The sequence below is a fragment of the Medicago truncatula genome, chromosome 7, assembly GCF_003473485.1.
Source record: "Medicago truncatula cultivar Jemalong A17 chromosome 7, MtrunA17r5.0-ANR, whole genome shotgun sequence".
In the NCBI taxonomy this organism is placed as follows: Eukaryota; Viridiplantae; Streptophyta; class Magnoliopsida; order Fabales; family Fabaceae; genus Medicago; species Medicago truncatula.
Window position 1 is genome coordinate 31,750,637 of NC_053048.1, and position 15,323 is coordinate 31,765,959.

Sequence of the window (15,323 nt, forward strand, 5' to 3'; positions counted from 1 at the left end):
AAATGGATGGAGTGCAGTAAATGCTTGATAACCTTTTTCTTTTATGTTGACAAAGTCAATTTTACATCTTAGTTTGATTTTATTCCTTTACAAAAATTGAAGAAAGCTAGGGGACAAAGTCAATAACAACAAATGGGTCTAATTCAAAGGAATAAAATGACACAAATCAAATCACAATGTTGACAAATTATGGGTCATTTCTTTCACTTTCGTGACATGCTTCTAGAATCGTCTCCTTTGTTTTTTATGCTGTATTCATTTATCTTTCGTCTTCAACATTTTTACACACATGCATATTTGTCAAATTTTAACACTTTACGTTTATTATTATCAAATAAAAATGTGACCGTTGAATTCAAAAGGTTCACATGCATAAAGGGAAATATTAACCACAATATCCAAGCTCATAGGTGCATCAAATGGAGGAAAAACTTCAATAATAATCTGTGATAAAAATTTATGGCTCAAGCTTAAAGAAGTTTTACGATTCAACTATAAAAACACCATGTTGTATGGAAATAGATGTTGGGTTGTATATAGCTACCGCAGAAGTATGGTGAATAGTATAGAGATGACAATATTAAATTATATGAATGATCAACAAGTTCTTTCAAAAAAAAAAATGAATGATCAACAAGTAAAAAATAGGATTAAGAATGAATTCATTAGAGAAAAAAATGTAGTTAGTTTAGTAAAATAGTTCGAGAGAAAGTTTTTTAGAAAAAATAGTTCGAAAAAAAGGAAAATGAAAGAAGTTATAGTTGCACTCACATCGGAATGTAATATAAGCAAAAGTGGTAGTTAAAAGTCGATGTATGTGGTTAAAAATTTAATCCAACATCAACTTTTCGACCAACATTTTTGCTTATATTTCATTTCGGAGAGAGTTAATTCCTATCTTCCCTTGCTGTTGAAGACAAACATATGCAGATTCATCAAATATGCGAGTTAGAAACCCAATTGTTTTTTTATGGTGTCACGAAACAAACCTTTCTGGCCTTTTCCCTTTTTCCTCCAAAGAATTTAATGTGGACAATGACCATTTTAGCATCTCCTCATATCATGGTATCACTTGAACACATTTTCTTGAACCTGGATTTCCCATCACCACTCACCTATCACCGCATGCATTTATGCGGTCAGAGAATACGTGACAGTCCAATCGAAATCGAACGGCCCAGATCTCAATCAAACAATCACAAATCTCCTAGTTGTGTGAATGCTTGAGTTAAAGACTGCAGGGATTTATGAATACCTTGCTAGAATTAGGGCTCTTGCCACATCTATGCCTCTGGTATATTTCTGATAGCAATTGGATGTTTTTGTATCATATTATTAATAAGTGTAATATATTAGCAGTGCATAGCAAGTAATCTCAGTTTATCTTTCTATCTAAAATTATTTTCATAAAACTCATTCAGATTTTTATCAGGAGAAAACCCTAAGCAACTAAGACAACCAAATCTATAACCAAAACTTTGATTTTTGTTGCTTAAAAGGGACAATACTTTATCTTTCATTATACCTATATAATTGTGTGATTATTTCTTCGGGTTAGAAGATATAATTAGCTACAAACCTATCTAAAGTATTGATATCACAAGCTTAATATCTAATATTGCTGACGTGGCTTATGGAATGAAGTGTAGATTTTTAAGTGTGACAAGAAAAAAGGTGCAGAATTATGCATTTGAGTAAGGTGTGGCTGAAGATATGACAGATGCAAAAACAAATGCTGATTTCCCAATTGAAGTAGCTAACACTAGCAGTTTTCAAAATTCTATCTGAGTGGTCTTGCAAATATACCAGTTCCAAAATAGCAGATTTTAACTACATGATGAAGCATAAAGAATGTACAATTCAAAATGAAATGGTCCCATCAAGCATCTTCACTCTTCAGCATCTTCTTGATCAGCCAAGTAGAGGCTTCAATCAGGCCCCATCACCTTACACCTACAAAATATAAAGTACACGATCTAATCAAAATGCGGAATAATGAATGATTCCTTCTCCTATCCGCATTGCCACCCACCAGTGTTGTTAAGTAGAGGCTATAGGAGCACTATAGCATAACAGAATATGAACAGATCGCTATTGTTCCATGATACGCTAATTAGTACAAAATGTTGTCAAATAGCAGCTGTAGCGGCGCTATACTCTGCTACGTCGAGGAATTATTTTCGCAATCAGTGATTTACATCACAATAAGAAACAAGGATGGATACCAACAAGGAAAAATTCCAAATACAAGAACATGAAATTGCCATATATATAAACACTAAAGAATCAAATAAATAAGTACTATTGAAAGTTGTAAGTACTATTGAGGTAAATGTGCATACATTGTCGGTGTAAATCAGTTTTACACCAACGTCCATTGAACCCTCTACTTTTCAATATCATGCCATTACTTTTAAAAAGCAGATTCAAAAGTGGGGTGATGTGGTAAAACAGTGGCTTGTCATTCATTTTTCATTTGATGTCAGTGTAAAACTAGTTTAAAACACTAAAATAGTGCGTATCCTTATCCAAATGTTATAGTATATGATATATTTGATTAGAGATTTCATATTAAGTGTTAATATTGGAAATGTTTCACACATAAACAACAAGTAAAAGACATCACAAAAAAGCACTTATATACATTAATAATTATCCAGAAAACCTTGATTAATATCAAATTCATCAAGTTTGAGAGAATGAAAAATAAAAACCTTGGAAATGATATCATCAACAAGGGCAAAATGTGTCTGGCAATGTTTGCAGCTATAGAAGTTTCCTTCAAGATTAAGGTTTGCGAAAGCTCTTTCCATTTCTCCTTTTACACCAATCTATAAACTTGAAACCACAAAGAAAACAGTTAACATAAAAAAATCAGCAACCCAGAAATGTTAATGAGAAAATAAAGAGAACCCAGATAGCATAATCCCCAAATAATCAATTTTGTAAAGTAAAAATACGATCTTGAAAGTAGGGGAAAATGAATGAGAAAAAGGGTTTGATGGCGTCAGTTACCGAGAGAGTGAAATATGGGAAGTTTCTTTCTGTTGCATATACTCTACACATGTCCTTGTGCTCCAAGACACCCACTAATTTAAGGACTATTCTATATTTGGGGCAAAGCTTCTTTAATGAAGTAACTAGTGAGTACTTTAAAGTTTTTTTTTTAATAGAGCACGATTTGCTAAAGAGTATGGACTTGATTACATGGTCTATACAATAGAAAAGGATCCAATTAGCCTTCAAGAAGTGTTGTCTTCCATGGATGTTGATTTATGGCAAAAGGCCATAAATGATGAGATGGATTCTCTAGAGTCTAAGAAGACATGACATTTGATACACTTGCCCCCTAGTTGCAAACTGATAGGTTGTAAATAGATTTTGAAAAAGAAACTAACACTCAATGGAATTGGTGATTGATTAATACAAGGCTCTCCTTGTAGCCAAGGATTTTAGGCAAAGAGAAAATATAGATTTATTCGACATTTTTTCTGCAGTCACAAGGATAACATCCATTAGGGTACTAATCGCTTCTGTTGCTATTCATAATTTGGAAGTACACCAAATGGATGTTAAAATCGCTTTTCTAAATGGTGAGCTGGAAGAAGAAATCTATATGGAACAACCTGAATGTTTTGTAATCCATGAGCTAGAAACTAAGGTCTGCAAGTTAGATAAGTCTTTGTATGGTTTGAAGCAAACCTCTAAGCAATGGCATGAAAATTTTGACAACCTAATGATAACAAATGGGTTCAAGGTGAATGAAAGTGATAAATGCATCTATTATAAATATGATGATAACAGTTGCACAATCATATATCTCTATGTAGACGACTCACCCATATCTGGTTCAAATATTCATACTGTAAATGATGTGAAATCATTATTGTCTAACAATTTTGATGTGAAAGACTTTGGAGAACCTAATGTAATTCTGGGTATTAAAATTACCAGATCAGAGAAAGGAATTTCCTTGATCAACCTCACTACGTTGAGATATCTTAAGAAAATATAATTACTTTGAATGATTGCAAACCTCCCTGTACACCATATGATACAAGTATAAAAATATTCAAGAACACTGGTGACAGTGTGAGACAATCAAAATATGCATGCAATATTTGCAGCCTCATGTATGCCACTGATTGCACTAGACTCGACATTGTCTAATGTCGCGGGACTATTGTCCAGGTTTGTCAGTAAACTTAGTAATGAGAATTGACAAGTTATTGGTAGGGTCTCAAGACACCTAAAAAAACCATGAACCTTGGATTACATTATCAAAGATTTTCTGCTATCGTGAAAGGATACACAAATGCATATTGGAACACCTTAAACAGATGATTCCGGTGGATATATATTTAACATCGCTGAAGGAGTCATGTAACGCCACAATGTTTTATATACACTAAATATGTTCTTCTTAGTAATTTTCTTGATTCATTATTTGTTTTTCTATCTAAAATAATTTTCATAAAACTCATTCAGATTTTTATCAGGAGAAAACCCTAAAAAGTTACCAAATATGCACTAAATTAATCAATGACAAAACTTTGATTTAAGACAAACACATACCACTAGGACAACCAAATCCATAACCAAAACTTTGGTTTTTGTTGCTTAAACTGGACAATCTTTTATCTTTCATTGTACTTATATAATGGTGTGATTATTTCTTCGGGTTAGAAGATATAATTAGATACAAACCTAACTAAAGTATTGATAACACAAGCTTAATATCTAATATTGCTGATGTGGCTTATGGAATGAAGCGTAGATTTTTAACTGTGACAAGAAAAAAGGTGCAGAATTATGCATTTGAGTAAGGTGTGGCAGAAGATATAACAGATGCAAAAATAAATGCTGATTCCCAATTGAAGTAGCTAATACTAGCAATTTTCCAAATTCTATCTGAGTGGTCTTGCAAATATCCCAGTTCCAATTCCAAAATAGCAGATTTTAACTACATGATGAAGCATAAAGAATGTACAATTCAAAATGAAATGATCCTGAAGTAAGAAAATCAAGCATCTTCACTCTTCAGCATCTTCTTGATCAGGCGAGTAGAGGCTTCCATCAGGCCCCATCACCTTATACCTACACAATATAAAGCACATAATCTAATCAAAATGTGGAATAATGAATGATTCCTTCTCCTATCCGCATTAGGAGCACTATAGCATAACAGAATATGAACAGATCACTATTGTTCCACGATACGCTAACTAGCACAAAATGTTGTCAAATAGCGGCTGTAGCGGCGCTATACTCTGCTATGTCGAGGAATTATATTTCGCAATCAGTGATTGACAACACTGCCACCCATGTTAATAACTCGAGACAAAAAGCTAAATTAAAAGCAACCGATTTGGCCTAAAAATTGTTAATTAACTGATTACCTTTCAAGGATAAACTTTCCTTCTTTGTACTTCTGATTCTTCTCAGAAGCAGCCTCCTAAAAACAAAATAAAATATATAAATACAGATAAACAAATAAATCACAAACCATGAGATTCAAGAACTGGTCCTTACATATTTCCACCCAACAATGGACCCACATGTAACACAGAATATGTCGACGACAGTGTGCCATCCTGTGATCATCATCCGTTCTTCTTTTTCTCCGATGGTGACATTCACACTGTCATAACATGGATTGAAGAGATGTTATTTGTAGGACTCATCTTACACAAACAAGTCTAAAGGTGGGATAGAGTTTCTAATGCCATCCAATAGTAGCAATTGCATGATTGGTACGTAAACATACCGCAAACATATAAGTATTACTATTTTTGGATAGAATAAGTATTAGCTTTCATTTCAGTGCATAAGAAGAGGGAAAATATATTATATTTTAGATATAATCCTGATACCAAGTAACATACTAGCATGGTTATATATTTGGTACAAGTTTTTTACTCTGATATTCTAAGCTAAATATTTAACACAATGGTGTTTTCAGTTCTACAATGGCACCTACTAATGTTTATGTTAATTTGACAGTGAGAAAGTCAAATAACACTTACACTTTGTCAAAAAGATAAGCCCTTCCGTACCTGCAATGGAAAGACTAAAAGAAAACGAGGGTTAGATTGTCAGCAGGTTCTGATTTTTAACGTACGCATGTAGTTTGCAAATGCCGTAATCAATTTAGAGAAATTTTACATTTTAACCAAAAAAGTTTCAAATCAGGACATCCAATTCCGATTAATATTCAGATAACCACTGAAAAGACTGTAGTCCAAGAAATTCACGATTAATGAATTTTGAATACACTGACAGAGACAGAAACCAGGGTTTTGAAACAAGTTATGATGGGAATAGGGCCATTCAAATATGAATGAAAAGTCAAATTAGGAAAAAAGACCAAAGGTCGATTACTAACAAGTGTTTTAATATAGTCTATTTGAAAAAAAATCTTTCAAACATGACATCTTAAATTTTGTACATTTTGGTTTCTGATTCTTATCTTTATTGACATGCCCTGTTTGTACTAATTACAATCTACCTCAGGAAGAAGTAAACCTATATCATTATTGAATGAACAAAATCATCTGTGCAAGGAAACATCTTTCTTAGAAACACCATTATTTGATCTGAACAAAAAGAACACTATAATCACATCGCTGCAATTATGAACTAGTACACTCAAACATGACAAAATTTCAAGTGACACTTTACTACTCCAATGCAAATATAGTTAATCTAACAGATTATCCTTCTCTATCTGAAGATTTCCATGATGACAGAATAAATTATCAACCCAGCACAGCAAGGAACAAGGACAAATACCAACAAGAAAAAGTTCCAAATACAAGAACATGACGATGCCATATACATAAACACTAGGGAATCAAATAAATAAGTACTATTGAAAGCTATAAGTAAAACATTAACAAGTATGTGGAAATTGGGACTATATCCAAATAGACGCGAGAGTTACAGTAAATGAATGAACTCACGAGTCAAGATAGAATAGGATTGAAAGCATTATTGATTTAGTTAGGCAAGCACCTATTAAATGGTAAAGATTCGTTGTAAGTGGTTTGGAGTTTGGACACACACGGAGAAGACAAATATAAATACTAAAAAGGAGGAAAAATTAGATAGAGGAAAACAAACCATTAAGAAGGATTTGAATGTAAGTGTTCGGTTTCTAGACATGATTAATGATAGAACTTCATGACATTATTTGATCCATACAATTGACTCCATTTAGTGAGAAAAGACTATAATCATTACAGATGAAAGGTTATGCACCGCCAGTGCAAAGTTAGTTTATACTGACAACAAATCACAGCTTCCCAACACTTCAAATAAAAAACTAAAAAAGGTAGTTATGCAATTGTTTGATGTGTTGGCAAATATTGGTTGGTTGTCGGTGTAAAGTAACTTTACCCTGACACTGCATGTCCTCAATCTCTGATCATTATGAGTTTAATGTGCATATATTGTCGGTGTAAATCAGTTTTACACCGACAATCCATTGAACCCTCTACTTTTCCATATCATACAATTACTTTTAAAATGCAGACATAAAAGCGGGTGATGTGGTAAAACTGTGGGTTCTCATTCATTTTCATTTGATGTTGTCAGTGTAAAACTAGTTTAAAACACTAACACAGTGCATATCCTTAACCAATTGTTATAATATTGGAAATGTTCCACACATAAACAACTCCTCAATAGAAATGACACTACTCCATAAACCCGACATGACCCATTTTTCTATTCACTCAGTGCATCTCTCTTACTATGATCATCAAGTAAAAGACATCACAAAAAAGCACTTATATACATTAATAATCATCCAGAATAACCTTGATTAATATCAAATTCATCAAAGTTGAGAGAATGAAAAATAAAAACCTTGGAAATGATATCACCAACAAGGGCAAAATGTGTCTGGCAATGCTTGCAACTATAGAAGTTTCCTTCAAGATTGATCAAAAAAAGTCTTCCCATTTCTCCTTTTACACCAATCTATCAACTTGAAACAACAAAGAAAACAGTTAACATAAACTCTCTTAAAAAAAAAACCACTCAACAAGAATAAAAAATAAAAATGAAAAAAATCAGCAACCCAGAAATGTTAACGAGAAAACAAAGAGAACCCAGATAGCATAATCCTCAAATAATCAATTTGGTAAAGTAAAAATACGATTTTGAAAACATGCAATGTAACGGAAATGCCAAGAAAAAAGGGGAAAATGAAGAATAATGTGATAATGTGAAAATGAATGCGAAAAAGGGTTTGATGGAGTTGATTACCGAGAGAGTGAAATTTGGAGTTTGTTGAATTTGCAAATGTTATGGGAAGTACACTTTGGCTGTGGGAATCATGACACTTTCCTTTCTATTGCATATACTCTACACACGTCCTTGTGCCCCAAGACACCCACTAATAAGGACCATTCTATAAAGGAAAAAAAAAAAAGTTAACAGACTCTTACCCAATCATTTGGACGAATTTTGGTATATCCCTTGTAAAAATAAAACTAGATTCCAACTTAAAACATTCTGGTGCACCCTCAAACCATCTGATCAGTATTTTGCCCAAGCTAAATACTGGTCTGATGATTGGATTAATGAGCTGATATGGCACGATTATGTGTGTGTGTGTTTTTTTTTTAGTTTTGAATTCTTTTAATTTCACGTAGCATATATGTCATTTATTCCTCCAAAACCATCAAAATTGGTTTTACCCCCTTTCATTTAACCTAAAACCTAAATAACAAAATCGGAAAGTGAGAAGAAGAGTCAATTAATATTATTAGAATTCAAATGTGATATGGAACTACTATTTTTTATGGGGATAAAGAAATAATATACGTAGAATAATACGTAAGTTAATAAATATACTTTCTTTACCATAAGTAATTAATTTTTTAGGACTTATTAATTTTTTATGTATAATTTTTTTTTTAGAATTTCTCATCAATGTCTCGGTCAATAGTCATGGGATCCGACCGATGATCCACTGATTAGATCAGTAACACAGCGTCTTGACCAGATCGATCACCGATCCGAGTTTTAAAACACATGTTCATCCCAACATAGATTCCACTAAGGAGGTAAATGCATGATAACTTCTAGATTGAAGTTAATGAAATGCTTATTAGTACTTTCCCAAATTAAAATTCACATACATGGGCTATTTTGGCCGATGTAATGAAACTTGAATCTAGTAAACAACTAACCTTTCAACAATTTGTAATCAATACTTAGCAAAGAAAATTATAAGTTAATATACAATGAGAATCTAAACCTAACTATTCATCTAGATAACCATAAGAAATGGTTTCATCAGCCTTTTAGGCCTGAATTTGAGCGATGTCAATTACTGCATTAACTAAGAACTAACTAATTACATGATACTTCATTACTTTGCATAACCTGCAGTATATTGAGGAGATAGCTATAATGATATACAGAATCAGAGAGAAAAATGAAATTTAAAATCAAAAGAGAATGGTAAATGAGTTTTAAGATCTCATCATTGAGCTAGACCAGAATGATCAAAGCCGAGAGCTATGGGCGAAATAGCCAGAGACTTGTAAGTGTTAAAGTCATTGTAAGTTGACTTGTCTGTTCTGATTCACTTGATTATCCATTTGTTTCTATCACCATCCCAAGCACACTCGATGATCTTTCGAGAATAAAGCACGAGGTCCGAACCTTATGAAGATTTTAGATTTTCATTAAGCATTTGAATCGAACCGGATGCAACTAAAGAAACAGGACAAACTATAGTCTTTGAAACATAAACATGCATGACAACATCATGTGCGCATAAGTGGTGCTGAAACATCATAGCAGACAAACTTAGATGCCTATTCCCATACATTTTCTGGTATGTCTAGAAATTATTGGCTATACTGCTAAAAAAAATCTTCATGACCTTCGAATGCAACAATAAACCCTTCCATGGGTTTCTTTTGTCCACGTTCATAGATAAAAAGTAGGCGACGATCATCAACAATCTGTCAAACACAAACAACTAGATATTAGTTGGATGCATTGGCAACAAACTAGGAGTGACCAAATGATAAGTGGAATGAGAAATATCCAATAACATGTGTATAAGTTGAAAAATATCACCTCAAAGAGAAAATCAACTGAATTCAGAGTAGCATATTTCCACTTTAAGAGACCTTCATGCGTGCAACGTACATAAGGATCGTCCCATCGCCGATCATAAACATTGTCAGTAACAACCTCCATTCACTTCAGTAACACAAGGGAAAGAAAAAGGAAAGACTCTATAGTAGGGAGGAAAGAAATGGACCAATGTATGGTTCATGATTCCTGTGGTCGATCACTTCTTTCTCAAGCATCTTCCATTGTTCACAGAAAGGCCGTTGCTTGAAGTTTGTACCACATTAACCATAAACTTGGTAATAAGGAAAAAGAAACACAAATTATCAAGGTTAAAAAGTTAGAAGAGAAGAAAAGATATACAAACATTTGAACTCATGACTATTTTTCTTTTTAATTTAGTTTATTTTCTATGGACCTTCTAAGTTGTCTTGTGCGAGGATAACTCTCAATTAATGGGGCATTCATATGTACGGTCGATGATATGGGCTACAACCTAATCTAAAACAACCTACATATATTATACACTGTCTTTACCAACTGAGTTAAACGCATGGGAACAAAACAATGTTTAACTATATCAATGTAAAAGTAACTTCAACTATAAAACTATATGTAAAAATCAATTATAGAATTGAGAGCTACAAATCTTAGATTTAAGTAGAATCGATTCTAAAGACAAAATCAATTATACTCAAAACTAACCAAACATAACAAAATCAACTCAACTCAACACAACTAAAATTAATTACGATCCATTTAAAAGTAAAACCAAAATATTCACTAAGTATATACCAATTTTCTATACCACATAAACTACACATTAACTTAAAAAACTAAATACTTAGTCTTCTTTTGAGGTCTTATTTTAAAATAAAAGAAAAAAGGTACGTATTGGATTTTTCATTATGCATTTTATTTAGATTTAAATAATAGAAATGATATAAATCACACAATGTGTGAGCTTATGGCACGGGCCACAAATGCATGACTTTTGTCTTTTAAACTTTTATAAACAAGACTCGACATTAGTCTTTTTTTATTCTAGTAGACATTTCCATTTAGTTTTGAGATAAAAATAGGAAAATAACCAAAAAATACCACTTGAAAGATACAATTGAAAATAATTGATTCATGAATCAATTATTACGGACAAACAAAAATAAAAATCTAGTTACATAGGTACGAAATCAATTCATCATCTGTGACATCTACCCATCCTGTGATTCCAAATCAATAGATTTATTGATCAACTCATGAGTTGAGTAAACTAATCGAATGAAAATATTTTCATTTTTTTATTTTAATAACACTACATGTAGAATTTTTATCGTTCAACGGTAGCCCTTTAGCTCTCAATGGATCGCTCGATTCCCTGTAATATACGTTTACCCATGTAATATTAGTGGTTTTTGGTTTACCCCTGTAAAAAAATGTGTTTAGAACGTTGTGGATGATTGCTTTATGCCCTCATCAAGTGCGTCTTTATAGCATCAACATTCATTGAGAACTAAAAGTTCATCCTCACATTAAGCACTACCATACATCATTGAGATTGGAAATGTGGTGCATATATGAGTATTCATATGGTCTCGTATGACCACAAATCGGGTTTCCATATCACTCTTCTCCCACCTCTTTACTCTCTGCCACTGTCCAACACTTATAACACTCGTAATATGCTTATAAATTCATACAAGTGCATCTAAAATAGCTAAAGTAAGACAACAAAATCCTTATACAAATGATGATGAGTAATTAAAATCGAGCTTTAAGAATAAGGAAAATAATAAATGTGGACTACTCGTAAGACATACCACAACAGGTTAATATTTTATGTTACAAAATTTAACAGTCAAGTTTATACATCTACACAAGTCTTTTTTAGTTATTTTGCCATGTGTGACCTTAATACTAACATCCATGGTAGAACAGAGATCTGAATCTACCTTGTTACATATATAAATCTTCCCTGCCGCATAGTATACAATAAATGTTGTGTCGGCGGCTCAAAAACCCTTGTTATATAACACTACAGGAATCTGATTCCATATTTGAGCCAAATACAGAAAAAGTGAAAAACCATCGTTTACTTCGCAAAGTTTTATGCACTTTATCCTAATATGAGCTATTTTCTAGTGGCCGCAACACAAGTAACTTCGAAAGAACAAAAGTGTTGAGAGAGGATCTCTTTGTTTTGAAAAAATGTGAGTGAAGAAACAATGTTTAATACTAAATACTACTGTACATTATTTCCTATGGCCCGTTCATTTCCTTTGATGTAAAATTAAAGAAAAAATGTCAGATACTTATTAGTAAATCAAGGTTATCGATGTGAATAAAATATTGTGTGCCTTTCCATTAAGAGAATAAATGTGATAGATACTTCGTAAACAAATATATTTTCAAGAGAACTTCTACGGTACACTCACAAAATGAGATGTACCGGTATTCCTACTTCTTAATTTTATAAATGAACGATCATTTTTTATGTAGTAAATAACTATTTGTCAATATTTATATTTTATAGAACAACATTTCATAAGAAAAAGCATCATTTAATTGTTTATAAGAATCATAGTATCTTTTTTTTACATATTATTGGAAAAAATAATGAATGTTCTCAATTATGAGTGATAAAAATTTAAAAAAATAAAAAATTATTTCATTGACACTTTTGATGAATAAGATTTAGTTATTATAATTATAAATGATAAAAAAAAAATATTTTTCTTCAAAAAACAACTCATTTAACTATGAATTTAAAGAGTGAGTGTACCGGTACACTCAAATATAGTGGGTGTACCATAGAATTTGCCTATTTTCAAAGCATACTATTAATTTTATACATTTTGAAATTTGAAAGCAAACTATTAATTTTAAGTTGTGTTTGATTTCATAGAAGGTATGAAGAGATAATTAGGTAAGAGAAAGTGTGAAAGGAGAGAAATAGATGATAAATATAGTAAATTTGGGGTTTCATTTGGTATAAGAGAAAGAAAGAAGAAATTAATTTTACTTTCTAGTAGTTTAATTATTTGGATTAATGCAAAGTATTTATTTATTTGAAATTCTATTAAAATTAATTAATTTTGATATGTTATTAAAAAAGTTAAAAGTATTTATTTAAATTTCTTCAAAATGTTTTTTCACACTATGTTTAACTCCACTTCAAGAGGCTCATAATTGATTCTTGAGGTGTAGAATTGATTTAACATGTTTGATTAATTTCAAGTAGAAATGATTTTGCCTCTAAAATTTATTTTTATACATAAATTTATAGTTGAACTCACTTTTAAAAGAAGACTAATTATGGTTTTAGTCCCTGCAAATATGCATTGTTTTGGTTTTAGTCCATGTAAATTTTTTTGTAGAAAAAGGTCCCTACAAAGTATTTTGTTTTTTAAAATAGTCACTCGAGGGACTATTTTAAAAAACGAAATATTTTACAGGAACTTTTATCTACAAAATAGGTTCAGTCATTATGTGCCACATATGCAAATCATCATAAAAGTGAGGTCAAAGACTATTTTAAAAAACAAAATATTTTGCATGAATCTTTTTCTACAATTTTTTTAGATGAACTAAAACCAAAACGAATCATATTTGCAGGGTCTAAGACCATATTTTAACCTTAAAATAATTTATCCAAACCCAAATCATTTTACTTTCACTCACTCAAAATCAATTCTTATCTTTGCTGAACCAAACATATTGGTATATATAGGGGTGTAAGTGGGTTGATTTGGATTGGGTTTGGACAAACCCAAGACCCGAACCATATAAGGTACTCCGGTTTGGATTAGGTAAAATATCCACCCGTTAAATTAATGGGTGGGTTTGGGCAAACCCACTAATTTCCGGTTTGGTTTGGGTTGGGTAGTGGGTTACCCAATTTTATTTTTTTTGTTAATATGAAATGACTAAACGACGAGTCCTTGTATTTTTTTCATAAAAATTTCTCAACTTTTTATTTTCTTAAAATAATTATGTAACCTATTTTCACTATATTTTAGCATCATAAAATAATAAATTTTAATATTAAATAAAAAATTTAATCATCGAATACTTGAAATAAATTAAAGTTGAATGACGTAAAATTGCTTTAGCATCAAAGTAACTATAAATTGCAACATCATAATTTGTAACTCTAATATTTTTTTTATTTTCAATATAGAGGATGTGTTGTGTCAATTTTAGAAATTAAACTAAATTTATGATCAAAACATTTGTTATTCTTCCTCCCTATGAAAATGAAATTAAAATTTGAAAATTATTGGGTAAGTTGGTTTATTGGGTATGGGTTCAGTTTTACCCAAAACCTATTATTTTTTATGGGTTTTTCATTTTTTAAAATCATATCCACCCAATCACCCAACCCAACCCACTTTTTTGGGTTTTTTTGGGTGGGTTTGATGGATTTTTTTGGGTTTACCCAACCCATGTACACCCCTAGGTATATATATTCAATTAATCATGAGTGCTTATGTACTACATTCATTACATGTGTGTTTGCAAAAATCTCTTTTATTTTATGCATGTGTGCAAAAAAAAAAAAAGATAAAGACAAACGAAAGATCAAAAAAATAATTAATGTTGTTGATATTTATTGTCAAATTTAATGGTGGTAACTAATTTAATTTATAACTGACGTATGTTTATAATTTTTTAATAAAAATAAAAAGCCTTTTATTTTACGCATGTGTGCAAAAAAAGAAATAAAAGTACAAAAAAATAGATAAAGACAAATGAAAGACCAAAAAAAGTAATTAATGTTGTTGCCATTTCTTGTTTAATTTCATAGTGATAACTAATGTAATTTATAATTTTTTAATGAAATAATAGAACATTGCAAAATTTTATGCAATAATTTAATAAAAAAGTTACTTGATAGATAATAAATACATAAATGTAATAGAGGTTAAAAATTACAACCACTTTACATTATTAACATGTATAATATTTATTCCCATCTAACATAGATGACACAAAAGTCATATTTTATACATGAAGAATGTGAGAGATACGCATATTTTGCTAAAATATATTTATGGTTCATGTAAGTAGTTAATGTTATTTGTGATTGAAATACATGACATCAAGTGTCATGTTTAATTCACGAGAATGTGTACTTCATCTAATATTTAAAATTGATTTTTTTTTAATTTATAATTAATGATACATTGATCGTGTTTTTATGTTTTTTTTAACTAATAAAAAATACA

The 15,323-nt window shown here is 31.1% G+C and overlaps 1 protein-coding gene and 1 long non-coding RNA gene across 3 annotated transcripts; both read right to left on the reverse strand.

The window, feature by feature from the left end:
* Positions 1–1,721: 1,721 nt before the first annotated feature.
* LOC112416326 (uncharacterized) lies at positions 1,722–3,304 on the reverse strand. Its single transcript, XR_005642894.1, has 2 exons — positions 2,715–3,304; positions 1,722–1,953 (listed from the first exon to the last, which is right to left on the reverse strand). It is a non-coding gene; the product is annotated as an uncharacterized lncRNA (long non-coding RNA).
* Positions 3,305–4,844: 1,540 nt separating this feature from the next.
* LOC11406499 (protein yippee-like At3g08990) lies at positions 4,845–8,403 on the reverse strand. 2 transcript variants are annotated; one of them, XM_003623242.4, is made up of 6 exons: positions 8,272–8,399; positions 7,870–7,990; positions 6,027–6,070; positions 5,533–5,641; positions 5,400–5,455; positions 4,845–5,097 (listed from the first exon to the last, which is right to left on the reverse strand). In XM_003623242.4, exons 2-6 carry the CDS (start codon positions 7,963–7,965, stop codon positions 5,034–5,036), a joined length of 369 nt encoding a protein of 122 aa, XP_003623290.1. In that variant the 5' UTR covers positions 7,966–7,990; positions 8,272–8,399; the 3' UTR covers positions 4,845–5,033. The 2 variants fall into 2 exon arrangements, with proteins under 2 accessions (XP_003623290.1, XP_024626097.1); XM_024770329.2 differs by having other exon boundaries at positions 5,012–5,097; positions 7,870–7,983; positions 8,272–8,403.
* Positions 8,404–15,323: the final 6,920 nt, after the last annotated feature.

Coding starts and splice junctions, on each gene's coding strand:
- LOC11406499 (XM_003623242.4), bottom strand. CDS start 7,965: ATGGGAAGACTTTTTTTGATCAATCTTGAAGGAAACTTCTATAGTTGC. Junction 5,456..5,532: donor CCATTGTTGGGTGGAAATAT/GTAAGGACCAGT, acceptor TTTTGTTTTTAG/GAGGCTGCTTCTGAGAAGAA. Junction 5,098..5,399: donor GGAAAGTTTATCCTTGAAAG/GTAATCAGTTAA, acceptor TATATTGTGTAG/GTATAAGGTGATGGGGCCTG.